Genomic DNA, 25,132 nt, shown 5'->3' with positions numbered 1-25,132 from the left:
GCTTGCGAGGAAATACAGAATTAAAACTTCCTTAGATGGAGGCTTCTTGTTTTTGTAGAAAAAAATTGTTTCTTTGAATTTCATCTTGTTCTTCACCAGCTGGGTGAGCTTCTGAATGTTCTAACGCTCTGGGTTTGCTTTTAGGCCTTCAGGCAGTTTGATCGCATCTACGCAAGATAAACCCAATCAACAGGATGTTGTGTTTTTTGAGAAAAATGGACTTCTTCATGGACAGTTTACACTTCCTTTCTTCAAAGACGAGGTTAAGGTAGGTGGCTTAGTTCTTTCACCATCCAATTTAGAGGACTGTCCACAGCTATAGAGAAAGTTTCTATCTGATATGGGTGTGTAAACAGAAGCCCCGGAATAGATAATAACAAAAGCAGTGGCTACTTATGACTGAATTTTTTTTTTTGCGAAACAGAAGTTGTTTTTCATAAGGAGGTTTTGCAGAGGAAAAAATGGCATTCTTTCCTCACACTAGATAAAACACAGAAAAGAAATAGAAATGCTAGTTTTTCTTGTTTATTTTGACAAAAGGATAATTCTTCCAGTGATTAAGATACTTGTCATTTATAACATTTAATCCTTAAGAAGGTTGTGTACCATTTGGATCTTTGCGGATCAGAAACAAATCATGATTATTTTTAATTATGTAAAAAAATTTTAAATAAAGATTGAGAGAAGAGTTTAATGAACTCCCATCTACCTATTACTTACTTTCATCAGATATATACCAGCATTTTGCAAAATTATTGTCATCTATTCTTTACTCTCTGGCCTACATACATATATACACACAGACACACACTTTGTAAAAATTTCCTAGGATTTTAATTCTAGAAATCGTATTGTCAATATTCATTTCTCTAACAGTTAAGAACATTTTTCGTTATGTAACCACAATTCCATTATCACACCTTACAAAATTAGTAACAATTTCTTAATATTATCCAATACCTAGTTTGTAATCAAATTTCCCTGATTGTCTAAAAATATCACCTTGCATTTGGTTAAGTATTTAACTGGGTTTTTTAAAATGTCTTTTACATGTAATGACAGATTTGTTTAATAACTCCATAGGTTAATAATTTACAGCTAGGGGTCGACTCAAGTGTGGAATTATTTGACTTGGGAGAGTAGGAAATTTAGCTCCTATAAAGATTTTGAGATAAATATTTAGTTTAAGGCCAGTGACAGGTCTTTTTTCCCCTCCTAGGTTAATGGCCTTTTCTGGAATGCAGATTCCACTGTGCTTGCAGTTTGGCTGGAAGAACTTCAGAGGGAAGAAAATTCGTCTCTAAAAACCTATGGTAAGACAGCACCGATATCTCAGCCTTCGGCCCCATAGAGTGTAGTTGAAAGTAGTAGGCTGTGGAGTTTCCTTTGTCCCATCTACTTAGTCCTGTAATGGATCAAAGACAACTGAGCAGGGAGGTGGAGATGAGGGAGTGGTTATGGAGTTTTCATGGGATGATTTCATGTGATAAGCTTTTCATGGGATGATTTCAGTTATGCATCAGGCAGGGTTCCCTTGAGAAATAGAATCAGGATAGGGTGACTGGTTGGAAAATTAGTGAAGAGTTGATGTTGCAGTCTTGAGTCCAGAATCTGTGAGACAAGACAGGCCCACAGTCTGGAAACTCGGACAGGATTCTGTGTTCCAGTCTTGGGGCAAAATTCCTTTTTCTCTGGGAAGCCTCAGGTTTTGCCCTTAAGGTCATAAACTCTTTGGATGAGATCTGTCCACATTATGGAGGCTAATCTAGTCAGCTGATTTGAAAGTTTAATCACATCTGCAGAATACCTTCCCAGGAACATCTAGATCAAACAACTAGACACCATAGCCTAGCCAAGTTGACGTATCAGATAACCAAGTCATTAGTGCTTTTTCCTCATGGATGATATTACTGTAGCAAATCAGAATGCTAGCCAAAAGAATACTGTGGAAGTGAAAGAGAAATGAGGTTAGATATAAGTAAAAATCTTCTATAGATTTTAAATTGTAAATCAAATTGTAAATATTATTTTCAGTATATATGTAATATGTGGAAACATTAGAAAATAAAGATGGGAAGAAAAAAGTTCTTCCATAATTCTATCACTCAATAAATTATTAAAATTTTCTTGTCTTCCTAGGTTTTATGTATAGCTATAATCTCATTTTTGTTAAATATGTAGGTATGATACCTACAGGTTTCTAGCTTGCTTTTACAATGTATCTCAAACTATTTCCATTTCAGATATGTGTATTATTTTAAATTGCTATATATTGCTTTATGCTACCGTTTATTAAATCCTGTTTTGTTCAGCATTTAAAGTTTTGTAATTTTTCACTGTCATCAATACCCGTATGCTGACCATTTTTTTCCATAAATCTTTTCATTTATTTTCTGCGTGGCTTTGAAAGTTTTTAATCAATAGAACTTTAGCGGAAATGTTATTTGGAAGTTCATTCATACACTCATTCACCACAATAGTTCTCGACCCTGACTGCACCTTTAGGGAAAAAAATGCTGTGCAGGCCTCATCTCAGAGTTGCTTTCAGTGTGTTATAGTGGAGACTATACATCGATATTTAATTTTATTAAAAAGAGCTTCCAGGTGATTTTTTTTTAAGGTGCGGCCAGAGTTGAGAACCACTGGTTGACCAGGTGTTAATGGCTGGCCCTGTGATTTGCTCACAGGGAAAGTGTTAGTGCAAGAAGAGCCACAATATCTGTCCTTACAGAACATGAGTGTGTGATCTAATTTAAAGCTTGGTGGAAGTATTTATAATAACCTGGTTCAAGAACTAGGTTGGATATGCTGTGATTGCTGAGTTAAGAGTTAGTGATCAGGGAGATGCTTAAAGAAAAAAAATTTCTTAATACAATTAAGACACTCATTTATGTATGGTGGTGGTGGTGGTTTAGTCACTAAGTCATGTCCAACTCTTGTGACCCTGTAGACTGTAGCCTGCCAGGCTCCTCTGTTCATGGGGTTCTCCAGGCAAGAATACTGGAGTGGGTTACCATTTCCTCCTCCAGGGGATCTTCCCGACCGAGGAATTGAACCCAGGTCTCCTGCATTGCAGGCAGATTCTTTACCGACTGAACTGTCATTTATGATAGCTATTCTCTGTTTAATAAAAGTTGGCTGTGACATGATTAGGTGTTTGTTTTTTTCCCCCCAGCTTTGTTGAGATCTAATTGACATGTAACTGGTACATTCAGGAGGTATAATATTATGATTTGATACATGCATATACAGTGAAATGTTTACCACAATAGGTTGATTAATTCAATCTTCACTTAATAGAATTATCATTTTTTGTTGTTGTTATGGTGAGGCCATATGAAATCTACTCTCATAGCAGCTTACAGTATTATTAACTGTAGTCACCACACTGTACATTAGATCCCTGGGACTTATAACTGAAGGTTTATACTCTTTGACCAGCTTCTTCCTGCCTCCTGCACCCTGCAGGTTTAGGTCTTGTTCTTTTAAGAGATGTTGAAAAGGGTAATTGCATATAATCTCCCATGGATTTAACTGCATGCGAAACAACTAGAAGAAAATAATAAACATCTTAAGCATAATGCAACATAGTGATACTAGTCTTGTGCTCTTGGGTTGGGTATTTTAATCTAATGGCCAAATTTTCTTCTAAGTCTTTATGGAAAAACAGCTCACTAAGGCCCTGTCCTGTTTTGGTAGCTTTCCATCCTAACGATCGTAAAGTGTGATGGTAGAGGCAAGAATGAACGTGTGTGCTTCTGGCCTTACTGATGCTTAACATTTTATCCTCATGAAAAGCTGTACTTTTCACAGTTTTTTTATGTTCACTTCTCTGGTCTTGTAATGTTTATTTTTATCTAGTTGACTCTGCCAAGTCTTGGTTGCAGCATGTGGGCTCTAGTTCTCTGATCAGGCGTCAAACTCAGGCTCCCTGCATTGGGAGCACAGAGTCTTAGCCACTGGGCCTCCAGGGAAGTCCTGCTTTAACAGTTATTGTTAATATTATTATCGTAACGAAGAGGCTGCGCAGAAAGGGTCATTTGAAAAAGAAGAGTGCATCCCCATCCCTCTCCAGCAAGTGGTGCGAAGTCTGGCCCCCTGCCCTCTGCCTCTGACGGCCTTCGTCTCGTTTTCCCCTGCAGTTCAGCTCTGGACTGTTGGAAACTATCACTGGTATCTCAAGCAAAGTCTGCCCTTCGACACCTGTGGGAAGAGCAAGATCGTGTCCCTGCTGTGGGACCCGGTCAGCCCGTACCGGCTGCACGTTCTCTGTCAAGGCTGGCACTACCTCTGCTATGACTGGCACTGGACGACTGACCGGAGCTCGGGAGATAATCTGAGTGACATGGCAAATGTGGCTGTTATTGATGGAAGTAAGGAGCTGAAGAGATGTGGTGGTTTGACTGGAACTGGGGGATTTTTGTTCAGTTGTTTATTCTGGTTGTTTGCTTTGTTTAAACTTGCGCTTTTGGTTTGGATTGAATGGGAACACCCTTCGGTGAGGCGTGTACTGCCCTGAGAACCATAGTCTCTCCTCTCGACCTGCCTCCCCCAACTCCCTGTTGCACTGCAGCCGTGACCTTTACATATTTACTTGTCGGGACTTTGAAGACATTGACATTTCTGACCCTGGGTCAAGAGGAAGACTGCAGTAAGCTTGTGGCATTGGCTATGTCAGCCTTGCTTTCGTGCCCTTGACCCTCACAGCACTCTGTTACGTTGCTTTGTTTTTTTGAGAAATGCTTGTTAATTATATACCTTTCCAGGATGTTCAGTTCAAGTCATGGATATCTACCTAGTTCAAGGATGGGTTTGGTGTTTTTTAATTAGGTTGAAGGTGTTTGTTTACTGAAGGGGAAGAAATGGGAAAGCCATAATCCCCTGAATAGACAGTTCATTTATTGCTGATGACATAAAGGAAAGCTTGCTTCTAAGATTGTGATGTGAGTTGGTGTGCTGATTTATGTTCTATGTAGTAGTCACCATACTGGTTTTGCAGTCATACGTTCTGTATAGAGGACTTAAGCAGATATGCCTTGTCACCAGATGCATGCACTGGGAAGTGCTTTAAGGATTTTGGTTTAGTCTGGCTTGTTTGCAGGCCTAGGGTTAAAGCTAGAACCCTGACCTGCTTGCCCTAGTCCCTGGCACCTGACTCTCCAGACCCAGAGATGGGACTGCTCGAGGCCTGGAGGTAGCCAGGCCTATCATCAAGGTCTGATAATAGCCAGATACCGACAGCCCAGATACTTGCTTTTCTCCCCTCCAGTGTATTTAAACTAATTCATTACGAAAACACCAACCGTTAACTTTCAAAAATGGCCTTGTTTTGCATTTTGAGCATGCATGCGTCTAACCCTCTTTCTCTCTCTCCCAGACCGGGTCCTGGTGACGGTCTTCCGGCAGAGTGTGGTTCCGCCTCCGATGTGCACATACCGGCTGCAGCTCCCGCACTCTGTGAATCAGGTCATGTTCTCGGCACGCCCTGAAAAGAGTAACGACCTCGCTGTCCTAGACGCCAGCAACCAGATTTCTGTTTATAAATGTGGTATGTTCAGAAACTGTTATCAGGATGTTCTGAATCACATCCCTCCTACACAGAAGCAGATTATAGTTTGGTGTTGCCTTCACTCTAGGGCATCCAAAAATGTTGAAGTTTATAATTAATATCATTATTATTGTGCTGTTTGATTGACCTGTAGGGTTTGGGGGGCAGGGATTCAGTCCTACTCTGGCTAAGAACAGTTCTTTTGCCTTATTGAAGTTGAAGGGTTAGTTACTTAAGAATAGTACTCAGCTCTAGAAATAACACAGTGTCTCATCACATCCTTAACATGTTGGCAGTTTTCATGGCCACTGCACACGTTTCCAGTTGCTCACAGCTTTCCTAGGAGCTGTGTCAGAATGGGGTTTTCCAGTTATATAGACAAGGGAACAGAATGCCGGAGGGTTTGAAGTTTGCTTGAGCAAAAAGGGGCGGGAACCCCAACTTCGGTGTTTCAGTTTCTAGTCTAGTTGTCCTTCCACAGTCCACTGCTGTTTCTAGTTGGTTTCCTGATGTGCTGGAAAAACCTGGGATTTGTGAATTCTATGGTTGTGTCCTGAGATATACTGGCGCATGGCTGTGGTAACCTTGTTTTCAAATAAGTTTTGAATTCTCAGCCTGAAAGGTGCAGAAATTTAAGAAAGAGTTTGAGATGTGGTTATTTTCTAGATTATTTGTGAAGTGGATTACCTTCTAGAACCCCATTAACATGTAGGACCTCATGTTGTTAATATCAGGAAAAATGTTTGTAGTTTACTATGACAATATTTGCTTTATTTTTCCCTAGGTGATAGTCCAAGCATAGACTGTACGGTGAAACTGGGAGCTGTGGGTGGAAATGGATTTAAAATTTCCCTTAGAACGCCTCATCTGGACAAAAGATACAAGTAGGTTGTTGTTAGTTATCTTGGCCCCCTGGAAACAGGAGCAGCCAGCCTCTGTCCTAAACTCAGCCAACTTTAACTGTCTTATCCTGTGCCTGTTGCTCAATGGAACAAGAAATAGATACAACACGTGGGCCCTAGTTTTTCATCTTGGGGAAGTCAGTTATCTGAATGTCATGTATGCTGATGGGTGATGATGGAGTGTAAGTCTTAAGCTGACTTAGAAACCATTCCCCCAACATCGCCTGGGGAGTTTTCTGCAGGGAAAATCCCACAGGAAAGATGGAGATGAAGATGATGGAGCAGAGTACATTTGCTTTCACAGATGAGGAGTCATACACTGTTAGCGTGTGGCTGACGTCACAGTGTCTACTCTGCTCATCCTACAGCAGAACTTTCGGTTGCTGTGTTTTGAGGCTCTTGGGTTGGAAATCAAGAGGCATGTTTCCGTTGAAACTATACTATAAACAGTTGGATATAGGAGTTATGAGTTCACTTCTGTGAAAATCCAGAATGTGATTCTATTCTATTTAATACGTCCATGTTCTTAACTACTGTACTACTTTGTCTCCCTAGGGAGCATTTATTCCTAAATCAATGGGGAATAATGCACAAATAACTGAATTTAATACTTACTATTTAATTCTTAAATATATGTGTTATATTTAATAAATGAATATGTTTCCAGCCTCTGTGGTTGGGGAACTGACTGTGTAATGCTTAGTAGTTTTTCAAAGAACGTGTACATGGATTTCATTTCACAGACGAAAGACATAGAGGACAGATTTAAGACAAACTCGAAAGTGCGAGGCAATTGAGAATATGGTTTCATTTTTTTAAATTGTGAGGAGGATAGCGCTAAGTCATTTAGAGAAGATTTCATGAAGGGCATGAATTACCTTTTAAAAATTTTTTTATTATTTTTGAACTTTTTATTTTGTACTGGGCTACGATTAACAATGCTGTGATAGTTTCAGGTGAACAGCCAAGGGACTCAGCCATACATATGCGTGTATTCGATGAATACTTATCTTGAACCTTGAAAAAGAGATGGGTTGAGGATTGCCAGAGAAGTACGGAGGCTTTCGGGTGTGGCGGGCAGAAGAGTGTCGTGAGAACCAGAGGCGGGGATGCTCCTGCGTGGGGTGACTTGCGGTGGGGTGCCTGAGTCCAGGAAGAGCGGACCGAGGAGGAAGGTCAGGCTGGCAACCCAGCTTCTGCAGTGAGCACCCAGATCTGCTGCTTGAGCGGAATGGCAGGAAGTAGCCATCATGCGTTCCCGTGTGAAGTAGCAAAAACAAGGCCCTCCGCCAGTGTTTAAATGCTACAGGAGGAAGGCATTAGCGGCAGAGAAATCATCTCTTAAGCTAATTAGTCATTTTGCTGTGAGATGCTTAGGAAAAGATGCATTCAACTGAGACCTAAGTATCTACTGAATATCTGAATGCTGGTGAACGGCGACAGTAAAAACTGCTGGCGTTTATTCGCGTGGGGCCTAGTACAATCAGTTTTTCTTGTGTAATCAGTTTCTTGAAGTGCTTTCTTCAGATCTAAAAATCTCAGAGTGTAAGAAACTCAATTTTAAATAGCAGAAAAACATTCTTAAGCCAGGTAAGCATTATTATTTTTGGATTTTCTAGTATTGGGCATTACCTTAGGTTTTGTCCCTCCAAAGAATTAGGATTTGACTGTATAGAAAGCAGTGCATTCTCCATTTAGGAAAACTTCAGTGACGTGAAGATTTTATTCATGCTTGAAAATTCTTCAATATTTAACACAGAATTCCGATTGAGGACAGTGAAGCTGAAGAAGTAAACCCATTGAAGTTCAGCCTGCTCGCCTGGGTTCAGGAAGACGTTTTCCTGGCCGTGAGCCACAGTCAGTCCGGCCCCCAGTCTGCCATTCACCATCTGACTGTGGCCCCTTCTGAGACGGATGACAAGCAGGGACAGCTCAACATCAGGTATTACAATTCCCTGTATTCCGCATGGTAATAAGCACATAGATACAGGCTTTTTTCTTTTGTGAGCATTGCAGTTTTTTGGGTTTTTTTTTTGCATTCAGAAAGCAGGGTTGAGGGGTGATTGCTTCTTTTTGTACACACACTTATCAAGAGCATTAAGTCTTATTTTTAGCTCTGTCAAAATATAGACTAAAATGCATCAGAAAATGGTAAAAAATAACACAAACGCCAGTAGACGAGGCAAAATGTTTTTAAGGTGTATTAAAACTTTTAATTCAACTTATACTTACATTCTAGAAAGTAATTAGCAGCCTAGGAGAATTAGCAACTCATCAATTATAAGATCTCTACATTTGCACTTCATTTTGATGATATTATTGTTCAGTGACTCACTTATGTCTGACTCTTTGCGACCCCATGGACTGCAGCATGCCCTTCCCTGTCCTTCACCATCTCTCGGAGCTTGCTCAAACTCATGTCCATCGAGTTGGTGATTCGATCCAACCATCTCATCCTCTGTCGTCCCTTTCTCCTCCCACCTTCAGTCTTTCCCAGCATCAGGGTCTTTTCCAGTGACTCAGCTCTTTTGCATCAGGTAGCCAAAGTATTGGAGCTTCAGCATGAGTCCTTCTAATGAATATTCAGGGTTAAAGTTATTTTGCTGTAGTGACTTCCAGCCTCCTCTTCTGTAATTTTCTTTGGCACTTGATTGCGTGTACTACTAGAAAGTCTCCTCTATTTTTGTTTGCTAAAATTTCACAGCTCCCTGACCCTCAGTTTCATTTTGATTCCTCACTGCATCTTTGTCACCTAACAGGTCTCATTAATGAATGCTGTCTTCTGTATTGCAAGCCCTATTGTGCAGCAGAATTGTCTGGGAAGCTCTGAGAAATCCTCAGGTTTTCAGTGTCAAAACTCAGCACCTTACGCATACACTGATAATAATCCCTAGATTCACATGTAATTAAAGGTTCACTGATTAGCTTTAAATCCTGAAAACCGTTGTTGCAAAATTAGGAACCTTTCTTTATTGTACTCATGAAGCATACTCCAGCGCGTTATTACCTTTTAATCTTTGAATGATGATGCTTCGTATTTTTTAAAAAATTTTGTGAATATGTCTAGATGCAGAATATGTTCTAGCTACGTACAGACTTAACAAGGGCTCCCTTCAGAAAACGGAGCAATTGACATTAGAAATGCCTAAATTATGCATATATCTACTACAGAAAATTTGAAATTTTATCATTATCCTGTGAAAGTTAAATGCCATTATCGCATTTGCTGTAAAGCGAGTGAGAAGTCATTTAAAATATATTTCTGCTGCTTTGACTTCTGTTTCTCAAAAAAGACTATTTCATTCATATAAAATATTAATGTGTTTGATAAAGTCCCACGATCAGCTTATAGCTCTTCATAGTTAACATTTACTATAACTTATGCTTTGTAAGAGGTACTCTTAAGTGCTTTTCCCTGTGTTAACTCACTTATTTTTCACAGCATGTCTCTGACATGTACTGTTGATCATTTTACAGCTGAGGCACAGAGCAGTTGAAGTAACTTACTGAGATAATGGCGGTGGAGCCAGGATCCAGGCCCAGCAGTGCACCTCCAGAGTCCATTCCCTTGACTTCTTCACAGATAATTTATCCTCTCCAAATTTGTGGCTTTTTTGTAGATTGGTTAAAAACTCTGAATGTATGTTAGCATTGGCACCACTTGCTTTTATCGCTACTTCCACTTCCTTTCAGACATGTCTATTTTTGGTTCATTGACTCAGAAAAAAGTATAATAGCATTAACAGTTTCCCTTCTTTCCATTAATAGGGCCCACAGATTTCTAGGGATAAGTACAGTAGCCATAGTGATACTGAACAGGCTCACTTTCCTACAGATGGACTGCTTTATTTAACACAGTTTGTATTGGGTTGGCCAAAAAGCTCATTCAGGTTTTGGGCAGAATGGTATCGAACAACCTGAATGAACTTTTTGGCCAACCCAATATTGGCAGATAAATATTGACACCATATTGTCTACTGAAAGCAGCAAATTGTGATTCACAATAAGTTGCATAAGTTGCTGCCAGAATAGGACTGATGACCTCACAGTGTAGACACCTGGCTTACCGACGTTGTGGAAAATACTCTCATGTTGACAGGTAATTGCATTACCTGGGCTTGAGCTTGCAGTAGTTTATCTGGTAGTGTGTATATAAACATACATGTGTTAGTATGTATATAAACATGTTTATTACGTCTATGTTGTATTGAATGAGGCAGTGCAGCACCAGAGGGAAATTGCTTCTTTTTCTGTTTTGCAAAATCAATGAGTTGTCAGTACTTTTGAGAAGAATGGTCTATTCATGTTTTCTTCATCTCCTTTTTTTTTTTTTTTCACTCTTCTCAGTTCATCTGTGACAGTGGACGGGGTAATAATCAGTCTATGTTGCAACCCCAAGACCAAGTCAGTAGCCCTGCAGGTGGCTGGTGGCCAGATATTTAAGTACCTTTGGGGTGAGTATCAGAATGTTGGGAAAGCATGTTTATGGCTTATATACATATGTAAATCTTGAGAACGTATACTTGTGAGTGTCTTACCAGTGCCACATTGATTATTAGGTCTTTTAACTACCCTAGAAAACCTTATCTGTAGGGTGGAATCAGCAGATATGTTCTGCCTATATTTTCTCTCGCAACGAACTGGATTATTCTCATGAGTTTCCAAAACACATTTGGAAAATGATTTAAATTGCGTGTTAAGTGTTCTGGCAAGCATTGATGTGAGAGTTTTTTTACAAAGAGCAGATCAGCTTTTGTTAAACCTCATCTTCCAAACCTGCAGAGTCACCTTCTCTGGCTGTTGAACCGTGGAAGAACCCTGGGGGGCTCCCTGTTCAGTTTCCTTATCCGTGCACGCAGACTGAATTGGCCATGGTTGGAGGAGAGGTGAGTGAACACGAGGCAGAAGAATTTACCTCGTAGAGCAGTGGCCCAGGAGCTGACAGCATTAACTAGAAAGAGCGTGTGCTTTGAAAGTGGACCTGCTGCTGCTAAGTCGCTTCAGTCGTGTCTGACTCTGTGCGACCCCATAGACGGCAGCCCACCAGGCTCCCCTGTCCCTGGGATTCTCCAGGCAAGAACACTGGAGTGGGTTGCCATTTCCTTCTCTAGTACATGCAAGTGAAAAGTGAAAGTGAAGTCGCTCAGTCGTGTCCGACTCTTAGCGACCCCATGGACTGCGGCCCACCAGGCTCCTCTGTCCATGGGATTTGCCAGGCAAGAGTGCTGGAGTGGGGTGTCATTGCCTTCTCCGAAAGTGGACCTGAGTATCCACTAAATCTCAAGGCAACAATGAGAAGTACTCACTCTCCTGAACCTCAGCTTCTCAGTTTACAAAGTAGGTTTAAGAGGTTGCCTCGCATGTGTCAATAGCACTTAGTTGATTCCTTTCCTTGGAGGTATAAATTCGAAAATAGAAAAAATGCAGTTGGCAGACTTATCCCCAGTTGTATAGAACATTCAAAACAGAACATGTACAGAACTAACAAAGTTAGTCTTATAAGTAACTTTTGGGGACAACAGAAATATAATCTTGAAATGGGTATTGAGTAAGTTATTATTCATCAAATATTGGAATTGCCTATAATTGTGGAGGAGGTAGGATGCAGTGGTTACAGAACAAAACTGCTGACCAGTTCCTGCCCTTCCGGAAGTTTTAATCTATCAGTATGGGTATGGCCATCCCCTCTGATTGGAGAGTGAAGTCAGTGAGCAGGGTGTAGAGGTCGAGCACCAAGCGGATTGATGGAGGCTGAGAGGACGGCCGCTGTGAGGATGCAGAGGCCAGCTTCTGGTGGGCTGGGAAGGTCTCTAGGAGGTGGTGGGATATGTGCTGAGATGTGAAGAGAAAGAAAGCTCCATCTCTGAGAAAGGGAGGAAGAACTGTGCATATTGTAAATAAACTTAGAGCTCAGCTTATTCAAGGAACCTAATGGAAGCAGTGGCTAGACACAGAGGAGTATGCATTTGCTCACTTAACAAAGACTGAGACGTTGATGATATTTATCAGGGAGTAATGTGATGTGCTTCACGGTTGGAACGGTTATCCTGGCTGCCCAATGGGAATATGTTGAAAGGGATGAGAGTGGAAGTGACTGTTGGAGTGGAGGCAGTGAGGGGTGAAAGGTGATATGTTTAAGATGTGTAGGACATAGAAAAGTCGAGGCTTCTGATGGATTGGATGGCATCATAGGCCACTTTGCCCTGGACCAACCACATCTTAGGCATCTTGAGTCCCGATTACAAGAACTTACATGTGAAATCGTAGGACAGTAGAACCATATAACAGAAAAAATTTGGTTTCACTAGTTTGGTTAGTTGCTAAGTTGAGTTTGACTCTCTTGAGAACCAATAGACTGTAGCCCACCAGGCTCCTCTGTCCATGGGAGTTCCCAGGCTAGAATATTGGAGTGGGTTGCCATTTCCTTCTCCAGGGGATCTTCCCAACCCGGGGATCAAACCCATGTGTCCTATATTGCAGGAGGATTCTTGACCACTGAGTTACCACGGAAGCTCCAGTTTGGTTAGAATTGTTGGTAATTTCATATTTTATTTTTTTGCAGGAATGTATCCTTGGTCTGACTGACAGATGTCGCTTTTTCATCAATGACACTGAGGTAGCATGGCTTGTTTTGATGCTGGATCTTTTTCCATCTTGATTCCAAGTAATATAACTAACTCTCCCCCTTGCCTGCCTGACCTATTGTAGGTTGCATCAAATATCACATCATTTGCTGTATATGATGAGTTTTTATTGGTGACGACTCATTCTCATACTTGCCAGTGCTTTTGCCTGAGAGATGCTTCATTGAAAAGTAAGTTTTCAGTGTAGAAGATAGAAGATAGTCTCTCTTCTAATATCATTTGTCCTTTGAAGTCTCCTGGACTTTTATGTTTGTCATGTACTTTGGCTTTTTATTCTGGAGTCCTAGACTGGAGAAAACGTCAAGTTCATTTACTTAGCCTCTTATCTCAATATCTCAGTTAAATCACTCCACTCCAGTTATCAAAGAGTGGGAGGTCCTTCCTTAAAGCAGCATACCCTGAGATAAAAAAATTTTCAGGAAGTTTCTTAACATAACTCATATTTTACTTTGAATTACTGTGTAGATGGCAAGCTGGCGATACCCTCAGTCTTCTTTGTGGCCACCCTCCATTGTACATCTGAAGGACTCTGTCTTGGGGTTTGTAGGAAATCGGCTGCAGTTTTTCCTCGATTCCTCGCACCCCCTCCCCTATGTGTGTGTGTGTGCGTGCACACAGTTCTGTTACTAAGAAAGAAGTAGGCCACTTGTTTTCTTGCTTCTAACTCGGAAATGGACTCTTTGACTGGTGTGATTGTAGTGTACCCGTAAAGCTAAGACAGAGAGAAACTGCCCAGTCCTCCCACTGGCTTCCATGTCAGCTGAGAAGTTGTTTGTGCATCATGCATGAGGGCTCTGTAAGAGAGGGCAAGATCCTGGGATGAACTTGTTTATCCGAAAGGCTGATGGTCTTAAGGCTGAGTGACAGAGCAATCCAGCTTCGTTATTAATCACTTCCTTCTCCTTCAGATACCGTGCTGTTTCAGCTGCAGTTAATGGAAAGTAGCTTGTCGTGACAGGAATTCTCAAGGCTTGGTCTGTGGTGTCTTTAGCATTGCAGGCAGGTCTGAGCAGCAGCCACGTGCCTAACGGCGAGTCTCTGCGGAAGGTGGAGAGGGGTTCACGCATCGTCACTGTTGTGCCTCAAGACACAAAGCTTATATTACAGGTACATTGATTTTTCAGACTGTGTTTCTGATTGTCATTTGGCAATAAATACCAGACAGTTCTGGCGGATTATGTTTTATCATTTGTATTAATTTATTATAAGCCTTTCCTTGCTAAATTCTCTATTAGCTTTATACAAAGTAGTGTTAAAACAGGCTCTTCCCAGTAAGGCTAAAAGGGAAACTTCTTAAAAGTCAAAGTAAATTTTGAGCACAACTAGATTTTGCCAAAAGTATGCTCATTTTACAGTGCTGTGTTAATTCTTGAAGAAGAGTTAGGTAAAGTTGTATATCCTGGGTATTTAAATTTTTTCTGTTTAATAAAACCTGTTATTGATTTGATTTATTTATTTTAAGATGCCAAGGGGAAACTTAGAAGTTGTTCATCATCGAGCCCTGGTTTTAGCTCAGATTCGAAAGTGGTTGGACAAGTAAGTACCGTGTATATGATTAGTTAGCTTATTGTTATGACTTATGTGTGAAGGCAGCAAGTGTTCTATTAAGATTTTTTAAAACTTAAAAAGTATTTATTTCATTACAGATATCTTCAATCAGATCCTCATAGGCTTTCTTCTTTTGCCAGTTAGATTCTTAAATTGTATGGTGTAGAAGACATTCCTAGCAGAAGGAATGATGAGGCTTATGGTATGAAACAGCTTCTTAGCCCAAGGGGATCCATATGGGCTTTAGATGGCCTGTGAACCCAGGGCAATTTTACGCTATCCTGTATCTGTGTATTTATCTGGGCAGAAAGTCCAAGGCTTTCAGCAAACTTATAAAAAGACCTATGACCCCAAAATACGTGAGCCACTGTTGTGAAGGAAATGATCCATTGTTTGCATCTTTGAATTTGGGGGAAAGTTTATATTGGAAAGATAGATGTTTACTAACATTTTGTTAAAAAAGAAGGTAGCCCTGAGTTCCATAAAGATATTCTTGTGTGAGTGTGTGGGGATCAAGTCCTCAGATGGCCTTGATGGCTAAGTCGTCACACCATTTAGGAAGGTAAATGAACCAAGTGCCTGATTTTTTTTCATTCCATGATTTCAGAGCAGAAATCCAGTAGTAGTTGGGCTGTAGTCTTAATTTTAGCTGGTTTATATCCTTATGAAAATGTGCTGAGTCCAAGAAGCTGAGTTTTTGTGAAATGTCCCTTCTCTCCATTTTCTGTCTTTCTCCAGACTTATGTTTAAAGAAGCATTTGAATGCATGAGAAAACTGAGAATTAATCTCAATCTGATTCATGATCACAACCCTAAGGTAACATTCTAAATCTGATATTTATCATAGTGTACTTTAGGCTTGAATTAATATGATCTGAACTAAGATGTTTTGTTCTTTTTTTTATTCTTTTTTTGGGTAGGTGTTTCTTGAAAATGTGGAAACCTTCATAAGACAGATAGACTCTGTGAATCATATTAATTTATTTTTCACAGAATTGAAGTAAGTATTTTGAATAATCATGAATATCATATCCATAATTTTCTCTTTTCTGATTAAGGAAATCAAACAGATAAACAGAGGAGAAAATTTACTTTCAGTGTAGTTTTTTAAATCTCTAACTCTTAGATGCCACATGTACTGGATTTTTACTCTTTTCCCTTCTTTTTAAAACTGAGACTTTGAAACATGTCCTGAAAATTATTCTTTGTCATTACTTTTAGGTATACATATAAAAACTATTAATTGAAATGCTTCTTTTCTGCAATGACTTTTATTTAAGTTTTTAAATGAAAAATTTTGAACATGTAAGGAAGTTGAGAGAGTTGTCCAGCGAGCATCCTGTACCATCACCTAGATTCTACAGTTCATATTTTCCTGTATTTGCTTTATCACTATCTACCATCTGTCCATCCACCATTCATCTTTATTTTAAACAAATTTCAAGGTAATTGTAGACATAAATCCACTTTGCCTGTGTAACGTTAACTAGAGTACATTCTTTGTGTACAGGGTCCCACCCCCTCCATGTCAGATTTATCTGTAGCGAAATGCACAGATTATAAGTGTACCGTTCACTGAGTTTTGACAAATGTATGCTTCCATGCCGTCCTGGCCCCTATCAAGATAGCGAACATTTCCTTCTCAGCAAGTTCCTCCAGATCCCTTCCCATTTATTCTTTCCCCACCCTTTTGGCAACTGCTTTTTTGAGTTCTTCACTGAAGATCAATTTTGCCTGTTTAGGAACTTCATAGAAATGAATTGTATACCTAGTATTGACTTTCTGTGTAAATAAAGCTGCTCTCATTCAGCATGTTATCTGGGGATTCATCCCGTGCTTTCACATGTATCACTAGTTTATTCTTTTTAATTGCTCAGTAGTGTGCCGTGAAAAAGAAAGAGAGTGAAAGTGTTAGTCACTCAATCGTGTCCAGCTCTTTGTGACCCCATGGACTGTAGGGCACCAGGCCCCTCTCTCCATGGAATTCTCCAGGCAGCAGTACTAGAGTGGGCTGCCAATTCCCTTCTCCAGGGATCTTCCCGACCCAGGGATCGAACCTGAGTCTTGTGCATTGCAGGCGGACTCTTTACCACCCGAGCCGCCAGGGAAGCACAGTATGCCATAGTATAAACATGCTACAGCTCATTTCTTCATTCTGCTGTGAGTGGACACCTGTACTAGACCCAGTCTGGGGCTATATTAATGTAACAGCTATAAACATGACCATTTAAGTCTTCTGTGGATATGTTTCATTTCTCAGTTAGTTTCTCCACTTTTTACTATATATGACTATTTTTAGAATTAACTACCTTCCAAAAGCCATTTTTATTATTTTTTTATTTTATTTATTTTGTTATTTTATATTTATTATCTCATCAACACTCCAATATATGTGTTAGTAGTTTGATGGCTGGGACATATGTTTGGTTTGTGACCTTTTAATACACACTTAATCTTAGGGAAGAAGATGTTACAAAGACCATGTATCCTCCACCAGTTCCCAGCACTGTTCCACTGTCCAGCGATCCTGATGAGAAAAAAGTAGACCTTATCTGTGATGCTATGAGAGCAGCCATGGAGAACATAAACCCTCACAAGTACGTGTGCTGTCCTGAGTTGGCATCTTTTGAATAACAGAAGTGTGTAGTAGTTTCTCTTCAGCTTGTTCATCGCTCTTACTGTGCTGTCCTTCGCTTACACTGCAGGTACTGCCTGTCAATACTCACCTCTCATGTGAAGAAAACGACCCCAGAGCTGGAGATTGCACTGCAGAAGGTACACGAACTTCAAGGTAGAGACATGTTGACAGTCTGTGTGTATCGGGGCCCTGACTGACATCGGGTCTTCAGTCTTCGGGAGGTAGCCCTGACCAGGACCAGCACCACATCACCAATTCAGACTGTGGCCTTTTGGTCTCCACTTTAAAACCTGGGTCTGGTTTTTTTTGGTGCTACCCTACAAAGCATGTACCAAATCGTCAAAGGACTGTTTTCTGTCTAGTGTCCACTTCTGTCAGGAAAACGTGTTACTTTCTCTTTTTGGTTGTGCTGCTAGGTGTATGGGTTTTCTCCCCCAAATGATTTTGTTCTGTTGTTTCCTTACACACCGACAGGAAGTGCTCCACCAGTCCCTGACACTGTGAGTGCCGAAGAGGCCCTGAAGTATTTGCTGCTTCTGGTAGATGTTAATGAATTATATGACCATTCTCTTGGGACCTATGACTTTGATTTGGTCCTCATGGTAGCTGAGAAGTCACAGAAGGTATGTGGAGTTACTCCTTCGACATAGTTAGCATTTTTGTTGATGCGAACATGAGAGTGTGAAGCAGTGCTCCTGATGTGCAGAGTTTGGGCTGAAGTTAGAGCTGTGAGTGCAGGCCTCCAGGCAGATCTGCCAGTCCCCAGGGTCCATACTTAAGGGTCATCCTCTGTCACTGTTCTGGCTTATCAGAGTGTTTTGCTTGCTAGATTGAACAATTGAAATAAAGCCATTTGATTGTTTTCAAGCGTACAGGCAAAAATGAGAACAAATTCTGCTCCTACAAAGGAAATACAGCAGGTGATTTATATTCCAGTCCAGCTTTATCACGCAGCATCTTTTTCCAGTGGAAACTGGGAACCTGGAGAATAGAAGGGTTCAAGGCCTCTTTGTCTCACCTTGCTATGCTATGGTCCAAGAGTTTGAGCACCTCTGGTTTGCACATTTTTTATCTGCTTCTTTTTTTTTTTAACACCCTCAGTTTCAGCCCCTATCATTCCTTTCTTTGCTCTTGCCAGAATGACCTTCCCAAAGAGGAAAATTTGATCCCCATTCCTCTGCTTACAATCCTTTATGGGCTCCACCTTCCCCCAGGAAGGAGTTCAGAGGCTCCATGCTTAAAGTCTCCTCCGTGATCTGGTATTTGTGTATGTCTCAGTTCTCACCTCTTGACGTTATCCCCTTTTCTCTGCAGTGGATGCGAGGCAGTGCTTTTGTCTCCCAACTGCCACATACCTTTGCAGGTGGCATGCCTTCTGTTTTCCCTGGGCCCACGCGCTTCCAGCACTCTCATCCTCTCTGTTCACCTGGCTGATTCTCACTCATTTTGGTGGAAGGATGCCCACGCGACATTTTTTCAGTCAACTGTTGCTGGTTCCTCCCTGCCCAGCATCCAGGGACTGAATGAGATGGCCATCCTATGTGCTTTTATGACACCCAGTGCCCACCAGATGTACCAGTCTATCTCCTCTGCTAGGTTTTAAGTTTCCTGAGGATGAGGGAATCTTGTTTTCCTTATTAACCTATGAAACAATTGGTATTGTGAGATTAAGCTAAGAGTTAGTCATTATTATTCAGAGTGAAAACTAAGAACACCCATATGTTCAGGCATTTTTTCCAAATGTGGTTTTATGTAGTTTGATTTTTTACATAATTAATATATTAATATACTACATATTTTGAAGAGGGCTTCTGTGATAGCTCAGATGGTATAAAGAGTCTGCCTGCAGTGCAGAAGACCTAGGTTCAATTCCTGGGTCAGGAAGATCCCCTGGAGAAGGAAATAGCTACCCACTTCAGTATTCTTGCCTGGAGAATTTCTTGGACAGGGGAGCCTGGTGGGCTACAGTCCATGGGTTTGCAAAGAATTGGACATGACAGAGCAACTAACAATTTAGCTTTCACATATTTTGAAAATGCTGTAGCTTTGGATTTATTGCTACAATTACTATATATTTTTATTTTTAAAAGTAAATATTATCACAGGCACTAAAATTATCCTTTAAAAAAATTTTTTTTAGGATCCCAAAGAATATCTTCCATTTCTGAATACACTTAAGAAAATGGAAATGAATTATCAGCGGTTCACTATAGATAAACACTTGAAGCGATATGAAAAAGCCATTGGCCACCTAAGCAAATGTGGTAAGTATGAGTTAGTATATTTATTTCTGTTCAAATATTCTTTGGTAGGGTACAAATTGAAATCGAATGTTAGTTGAGACAGACTGATTTCAGTTTCCACACCTGAAAATGTTAACAACTATGGCTGCAGACCTGATTTTTGTCAGTTTTTATAAACTGAGGGTACAGTGATGTCTGAGTGAACTCGGGGAACTGTCAGTTTTGAAAAGCTGAGGGTACAGCAGATGTCTCTGAGTGAACTCGGGGAGCCCCATAGCTCAGATCCTTTTGAGTCAAGTGATCACCTTTGAAATTCACTCCGTGTCTCAAAATCATAATTGGTTGATGCTTCATTCTTCTCATGGTGTATGCAAACACCCTGAGGAGACCCAGCTTGTCCGAGTGGCCATGGCTCCTGTGCCCTGAAAGACACAGTTCTGACTGGCAGTTGTATGAAGTAGAACCGGCATGATGCCGGGTGGTCGTTTCACCCATGCCTGGCTGATGCTGGGACCTCGGCCTTCCGTATTCATGACTTTTTCCTGATGGCCGAGGCAGGGTCGAGAAGAGTCGCCTGAGGTGCTTGCATTCAGGTCTGTGTTCCTTGGAGAATCAGGTTCATCTGGGCTAGGCTGGGACTCAGGCGTGTGTATATGGTTAATAAGCTCCCTAGATGATTCTTATTAAGAAGGTTGAGAAAACACTGGGCTGGGTGGTCATTTCTCAGGGGCCGCATAAAATTCCTTTTGAGCAGAACTCTGATCCCAATTAGTGCTTCTTAAATCTCAGAATCTGCAGTGGTGCGCATTAAAGTTCACATTCCTGCATTCCATTTCTCTGGATACTCTAATTATGCAGGTCTTAAAAAGCTCCCTTGTTGGTTTTATGTAAGGACCAGTGGTAGAGATGAAATCCATTATGCTTCTCCAGTCTTAAGGTTGTGTGTGTGTGAATCTTACTCCTGTAGGACCGGAGTACTTCCCAGAATGCTTAAACTTAATAAAAGATAAGAACTTGTATAACGAAGCTCTGAAGCTCTACCCACCGAACTCGCAGCAGTACAAGGTGTGTAACACGTGAAACGAACGAGTGCTCCTGATTTTGCTTTGTGCTTCATTTGGAAAGGGATGAGGATCCTGTGTCCCTGACACTTTCCTTGGTTTCAAAGTTAATCTTCAAACTAATTACTCTTATCTTAAACTTCTTATCTGAGAGAATGGCCCCCACCTATTCCTCTTGGAAAGAGGTTGCCCAGGTCAGAAACCTAGGCATTGTCGCTGGATCCGCATCGGAAATGCTTTGGGGGCTTCCATCCTGCCCCCTCCAGCCCAACCTCACTGAGCATCCTGATGCATCTTTCCCATATAATTCTGCATAAAGTTTGGTTTACTTGTTTAAACAAACATCTGTTTAGCTTTACTCACATGCTAGATACTCCGCTTGTCAGCTACATGAATTCTCACAACAGCCTGATAGGTGTTGTGCACAGTTTTTAAATGAGGAAGCACTTTGCCCGAGAACCTGCGATGTGGAGCCCATGCCATCATCAGCAACATTTTCACTTTGTCCACAAATTGCACAGATCTTGCTGTGCGGCCACCTCTTGAGCATTGGCTTTCTCTGCCAGCCCTCTACCTCCCTGTCCTTTAGCCCTCCTTGTCCTTCTAAACTCTATTCTCCTCTGCCAGAAAACCATTCCTGGATGAGGTGCCAGACACTGAGCTCCCAGCACACCTCATTCTTGCCTTGGGGATGGCATTTATCAATCTGCTATGTACTGATTTTTTTCCCCCACCAGGCTGTGGGTTCCCTTAGGGGCAGGGACCCCATGTTATTTCCCTCTGTTTCCCTGCCTAATGCTGAGCTTGGGGAACAGAGAATTTGGCCAAAGGCCGCCTCTTTGCTCTCATGTTCATTATCTGTTCCTCTCCTGTGCACTCTGCTTCAGTCATACTGGCCTTGTTATTCCGACCTGTGTGTTCCATACCCATTCCTGCCTGATCGCCACGGTGCCTTCTGTGCTCTTGGCACAGAATACTCTCCCTTAACTCTCCACACGGCTTCTCCTCACAGCCCTCTGAAATAGAATTCCCATGACTCTGTCCCTTTACCACTGTCTGCCATTATATTGTTGACCATATCAGGTTTATTAAGTATGTTCTCATTCACCATCATAACAGTAGCTTGATCATGGTTCTCGTTAGTGTTTTTTTATGTCTGGTTGGCTGGTTTTTATTTTTTTCCTTTGTTATATTTTTTGCATTGCTGTGTTACTCCCACTGCCCTGAATAGTACTCAGTAATTATTTGTTGGATGAACAAACAGCATATCCTCGGTAAGGTTTTGAATGAAAAAAAGATTGAATTCACTAGTCATCCACAGGGTTTTTCTAAGTAATTCCAAGGAATTTCAAGTAAAATGACCAAGACGGCCTTCCCTGGAGATTTAAAGAACAAGTTACCACCTCTCCTCACTGACCCTGTGTCTCCTCCTGTCCCAGGACATCAGCATTGCTTACGGGGAACACCTGCTGCAGGAGCACCTCCATGAGCCGGCAGGGCTCGTGTTCGCCCGCTGCGGTGCTCACGAGAAAGCTCTCAGCGCCTTTCTGGCCTGTGGCAGCTGGCAGCAAGCGCTCTGTGCAGCGGCCCAGCTTCACTTGACCGCAGAGCAGCTGGCTGGCCTGGGCAGGACTCTGGCAGGTAAACACGGTCGTTAAGGTTCTCCCAAACAAGAACTTCCCTAAACGTTTGTGTTTCTTTGGTTTCGTTTGGAATTTTTGCAAATACCTGTAAGGCAGCCCACTTTGATGCCCCCAAAAAGGCACTGATAAAAATTAATTTGGAATGGCTTACTAGGTAGAGTAAAAGTTGAACTGCTACAGGAGTCCCCAGATACGACGGCATGATAAGGAAAGCAGCTCACGTCTCTGTCTCGCAGTTCTGGCAGGTCTTCCCACAGTGCACATCTGCCGTCTTTTCGGCAGTAGTTGAAGTTGGATTTTGTCCATATCTGTGTTCCAGTCCTCGGGGAAGGGAAAAGCTGGAGTCATGAGAGAACACTTTAACCTTTTTTTTAATACTTATTTATTTATTAATATTTTTAGTTATTTGGATGCTGCAGGTCTTAGTCGTGGCATGTGGGATCTAGTTCCCTGAACAGGGACCAGACCTGGCCCCCCTGCATCGGGAGTGCAGAGTCTTAGCCACAAGAGCACCAGGGAAGTCCCAGGAACACTGAACTTTAAGTTGGCAATGACTTGGCTAACCCTCCTTCTCCATCTCATTCACTGAAACTCACACCTTATACGGAGAAGGCAATGGCACCCCACTCCAGTACTCTTGCCTGGAAAATCCCATGGACAGAGGAGCCTGGTAGGCTGCAGTCCATGGGGTCACTAATAGTTGGACATGACTGAGCGACTTCACTTTCACTTTTCACTTCATGCATTGGAGAAGGAAATGGCAACCCACTCCAGTGTTCTTGCCTGGAGAATCCCAGGGACGGGGGAGCCTGGTGGGCTGCCGTCTATGGGGTCTCACAGACTCGGACACGACTGAAGCGACTTAGCAGCAGTAGCAGCAGCACACCTTATAGGTACCCTTGGTACAGTGTAGCTGGGTAGCCAGGTGCCCTATAAGAATGTAAAGATGAATTTGGGGATGGAGCCATTCAAATACAGACAGTAGATTGTTGGAAAACGAAAACATAATGGCGGTTTTCAGAAATGAGGCCAAATGTATAAGCAGTCCGAAAGCAGAGCCAGTTTAGCTGTTTCAGGGTGTGTAACCAGAGGCAAGGCTATTGCAGAGTCTGGTTTCTTAGAGTGGAGTGGCACCCAGAGCGCCCAGGAGAGACAGGTGGGGCGCTGGCCCTTTCGATCATGTTTGAAGTGAGTGGCTGGTATATTTTCCCCCTATTTTTCAAGAGTCTTGTAAATAGTTATGATTTCCCCCAAAACAGTCCTGAGAAAAATTTCAAATTACAGCCTCTTAAACGTATGAACATATTCTATTTCGTTATTTCACTTTGTTTTTTCCCCCCTTGGGATTAAAAAGTGTGAGATTATGACTTTTCTTTTTCTGGCATTTTCTGGTTATTAGATGGGCTTCCCTGGTAGCTCAGCATATTGGTTCTGTAGACTCTTCTATAAGCCCTTTCAATTTCCAAGCTGAAGTCTTTTTACAAGTATTGAGAAGTCCTTATTTGAGTCCTGTTAAAACTCTTCATTCTGGCTCCATTGATACTTCTGCTCTAGAAACTTGTTATTTGCTTATACATTCCAGCTCTGTTCTTGGGGTCTGTTATCTTACATTTTTTGTGACTCTTAGCTTCCTGTTTTTCATGCCTTATAGTGCAATATACCTAGTTTTTCCAGATGTTTAGCAGAAAAAGGTGGAGAAGAGAGTGGCCAAAGATTTTTGGTAACTCTTATAAGGTGGAGTCACTTCATTTGTACATTTAACTTAGGCAGTTTACACAAGTCACCAAAAGAGAGAAAAGATAGCTGTTTAGTGGCGGTGACTCTTCCTGGTTTTGTAAATGATAATATGCCCTGGAATTAGCATGAAATAGAAGACATGAATCTGCCAGCCCGTTAGTTAACTTTGGTTTCTATGTGCCTCTCATCAAGGCACACTCCCACTCAACTGGACCAAGAGTGATTCTCAAATCTAGAGATACTGCCACATTCCTGACAGATGCCAACCACCCCCATCTAGTGCTCAACCAAGGCAACAGCAGCATCTTCCTATTAGAGGAAGAAATGGATCAGTGAGAGTGCTAGGTCAGTTTCCATATGAAACCTTTTTAAGCATTTATTCCTGAATGATTTTGACTATATGTGATTTTCACATCCCATGCTAAATTTAGATTTTAACTGCCACTTTAGGATAGGACTCTGGTATTCCTGCCTATATCTCTCATAGAAATTCACAAAGTGTTAATACTTTGCTTGATGCAAAAAAGACATAATGCATTAGGTGGCTCAGTGGTATAGAATCTGCCAGCCAATGCAGGACATACAGGTTAGATCCCTGAGTCAGGAAGTTCCCTGGAGGAGGAAATGGCAACCCACTCTAGTATTTTTGCCTGGAAGATCCCATGGATTGAGGAGCCTGGCGGTCTAAAGTCCATGTGGTTGCAAAGAGTTGAACATGACTGAGCACACACATCTAGACATACTAATGAAGCATGTCAGCAAAAGAATGGTCAGCTCTTGTCTTACCCAGTGCTTCACAAACATGCTTGACCTGAGAATGGTTTCTTGGTCCTGCCTTTCATTGTTCTTTGAACAATCTTGGGGAACACTTTTGTAAATGCTATTTTAAAGCAGCTCATTTTGAGTGTATGCTCTGCAGAGCTCAATCTCCATTATGTCGGAGACCATTTTGATTTAAATAGTACCACTGAAAACCACTTCCACTTGTGTTTTGGTAATGTTTTAGCCAACTGTGAGAGTCAAATGCTTATTGTTGTCTTTGCAGGAAAGCTAGTTGAGCAGAGGAAACACAGCGATGCAGCCACAGTTTTGGAACAGTACGCTCAGGTAAACAGTACGCTCAGTTCTTCCCTTCTACTCACACCCCCGCAACGCACACACACCAAGT

At 41.5% G+C, this 25,132-nt stretch overlaps 1 protein-coding gene across 1 annotated transcript in view; it reads left to right on the top strand.

The window, feature by feature from the left end:
• The window catches only part of ELP1 (elongator acetyltransferase complex subunit 1), a 62,939-nt gene that overhangs the window by 13,812 nt on the left and 23,995 nt on the right, over positions 1–25,132 (top strand). Inside the window, exons 9-29 of the mRNA XM_070795234.1 lie at positions 145–268; positions 1,220–1,313; positions 4,143–4,373; positions 5,378–5,548; positions 6,333–6,432; positions 8,210–8,392; positions 10,798–10,904; positions 11,233–11,336; positions 13,013–13,066; positions 13,159–13,264; positions 14,086–14,201; positions 14,557–14,630; positions 15,381–15,459; positions 15,563–15,642; positions 17,102–17,239; positions 17,348–17,433; positions 17,755–17,903; positions 19,421–19,544; positions 20,491–20,588; positions 22,024–22,225; positions 25,010–25,071. Of these exons, the coding sequence (XP_070651335.1) occupies positions 145–268; positions 1,220–1,313; positions 4,143–4,373; positions 5,378–5,548; positions 6,333–6,432; positions 8,210–8,392; positions 10,798–10,904; positions 11,233–11,336; positions 13,013–13,066; positions 13,159–13,264; positions 14,086–14,201; positions 14,557–14,630; positions 15,381–15,459; positions 15,563–15,642; positions 17,102–17,239; positions 17,348–17,433; positions 17,755–17,903; positions 19,421–19,544; positions 20,491–20,588; positions 22,024–22,225; positions 25,010–25,071 (2,482 nt within the window). The remainder of the gene's footprint in view (positions 1–144; positions 269–1,219; positions 1,314–4,142; positions 4,374–5,377; positions 5,549–6,332; positions 6,433–8,209; positions 8,393–10,797; positions 10,905–11,232; positions 11,337–13,012; positions 13,067–13,158; positions 13,265–14,085; positions 14,202–14,556; positions 14,631–15,380; positions 15,460–15,562; positions 15,643–17,101; positions 17,240–17,347; positions 17,434–17,754; positions 17,904–19,420; positions 19,545–20,490; positions 20,589–22,023; positions 22,226–25,009; positions 25,072–25,132) is intronic.

This window comes from Bos indicus, chromosome 8 (genome assembly GCF_029378745.1).
Source record: "Bos indicus isolate NIAB-ARS_2022 breed Sahiwal x Tharparkar chromosome 8, NIAB-ARS_B.indTharparkar_mat_pri_1.0, whole genome shotgun sequence".
NCBI lineage: Eukaryota > Metazoa > Chordata > Mammalia > Artiodactyla > Bovidae > Bos > Bos indicus.
Note: the sequence above shows the minus strand (reverse complement) of the source record. Positions and strands in the feature narration are given on the sequence as shown.